Genomic DNA, 2,216 nt, shown 5'->3' with positions numbered 1-2,216 from the left:
AGTATGCATTTGATGTATGTATGTGTACCACATGTGTGCCTGGTGCCCACAAATACCTGAAGAGCATGTGAGATCTCCTGAAGCTTGAGTTACAGAAAGCAGTTAGCTACCTTTTGAATGCATTGGAACCAAACCCAGGTCTTCTGTGAGGGGAGAAAGTGGTTTTAACTTCTGAGCCATCTCTTAAGGTACCAGGCCCAGTATTAGATATTGTTTACTGGCATTAACAGATCATCATGCCTGTCCAGCACTGACTTCTGCTACCAGTTCCCCTTTGTATTTCTGGCCTAAAGCCTGTTTAATTCCACGGGCACAGACAAGTTTGAAATTTGTAGATATTTCGGTTCTTATAGACTGAAGAAAATTAAATACATATTTACAGATTTTAGGAAGAAAGTTGGCTTGCATCATTCATTCATTCATTCATTCATTCATTCATTCATCCATTCATTCATTATGTGTGTTGGGGAAGGTACAATTATGCCAAGATAGACTTGTGGAACTTAGTGTATAACTTGCAAGTCAGACCTTTTCTTTCATCATGTGGATTCTGGGGCTCAAATACTGGTCACCAGGATTGATGGCAAGCTCCTTATCCATTGAGCCATTTTGTCATCTCCAAACTAGAATATTTACACAATGACTTATGGGCACTTTCTTCCTGATTCAAAAGCATTGCTATTCTGCTTTTTCTCTTCTTTTTAATTAAGAAAATGGATATATTTTATTTAAATTTCTGGATGGTATTTACATCTTAAAGTTGCTGTAATTAGTTTTCTTTGATTTAAGCAGAAACTAAAATAAAGACAAGAGGTAAGACTCTGCTTCCTATCACTCCAAGAAGCACCACATAGATTTAGGTCCTGATAACAAGTTCTTTACACACATTCACCGGCACACTTAAGGGCAGGTTAAGTGAATGACTCATACCCTAGGGGTGGCCAGGATTGGAAAACTAAAGGAAATGACAGTCAAAAGATTTGGGTCACATACAAAATCTGCTCTTTAAATGGGTCTATACATTTCAGAATGACAACTTTCCTCTTGAAAATTGTCTCCTAATTCTTTGACTCAAGGTTCTTTATCAGAACTCGACTGAAGGCAGCTTTCACATCCTTGTTCCTCAGACTGTAGATGAGAGGATTCAGCATGGGAGTGACCACAGCATAGAATAGCACAACCACTTTGTCCTGCTCAGCAGAGGCTGTAGAGCGGGGCTGCATGTAGGTGAAGAGGGCCATCCCATAAGACATGGAGACCACAGTCAGGTGGGAGGCACAGGTTTCAAAGGCTTTGTGACGTCCCTGGGTAGAGCGGATCTTCATGATGGCAGCCACAATGTGGGCATAGGATAGAGAGACCAGGCAGCAGGGCACCAGCAGCACCACCACACTAGAAGCCAGTATCACCACCTGGTTGAGGGTGATGTCCACACAGGCCAGCCTGACCAGTGCCAGTGTCTCACAGGCCACATGGTTGAGCACATTGTGCCCACAAGTAGGTAGGCGCATGGTGACTGCTGTCTCCACAGCAGCATTAACTACACCCACAAACCAAGCGACACTTGCTAGACCCATGCAGAGCCTTGGGCTCATCACCACTGTGTACCTTAGTGGATCACAGACAGCCACATAGCGGTCATATGCCATGGCGGCCAGCAGCAGGAACTCAGTTCCTCCTAGGGCCAGAGCAAAAAAGAGCTGGGTCCCACACAGGGCAAAAGAGATGGTTTTCTTCTCCATGAGGAAGTGTGCCAGCATCTGGGGGACCCCACTGGAGGTGTAGCAGATGTCCACCACTGACAGGTGACAGAGGAAGAAGTACATGGGCAGGTGGAGTCTTGAGTCCAGTGCAATCAGCAGGACGATGAGCCCATTGCCCAGTAGAGTCAGCAGGTAGGTGACTCCAAAGAGGACAAAGAGTCCAGCTTGGATGTGTTTGTCACTGGAGAGACCCATGAGGATAAACTCACTTACCCAGGTAGCATTGTTTCTCTTCATGGAGCAGTTGGGATTGCTGGCCAGGAGTAGGGGAAGAGAGGTCAGGGAGGGCAAGTGCAGGTGTCACCATAGGTTATGCACTGAGTCCTAGGCTAGGATTGCAGCTTTACCTGGGTCACAGCCTGATGTTTTAACCTAGGTGATTAGGAAAGAACATATCCACATAATGGAGAAATGACGATTCAGCCAGTGACAGAAATGTATGAAATTCTGAGG

At 45.2% G+C, this 2,216-nt stretch overlaps 1 protein-coding gene across 1 annotated transcript; it reads right to left on the bottom strand.

The window, feature by feature from the left end:
- Positions 1-1,058: 1,058 nt before the first annotated feature.
- LOC308432738 (olfactory receptor-like protein OLF3) lies at positions 1,059-2,000 on the bottom strand (the record flags this gene model as incomplete). The annotated part of the gene is made up of 1 exon (XM_080932524.1): positions 1,059-2,000. One exon carries the CDS (start codon positions 1,998-2,000, stop codon positions 1,059-1,061), a length of 942 nt encoding a protein of 313 aa, XP_080788650.1.
- Positions 2,001-2,216: the final 216 nt, after the last annotated feature.

This window comes from Micromys minutus (genome assembly GCF_963924665.1).
Source record: "Micromys minutus genome assembly, chromosome: 18".
In the NCBI taxonomy this organism is placed as follows: Eukaryota; Metazoa; Chordata; class Mammalia; order Rodentia; family Muridae; genus Micromys; species Micromys minutus.
The sequence above is the reverse complement of the archived record's forward strand: the minus strand, read 5'-3'. Positions and strand labels throughout refer to the sequence as shown.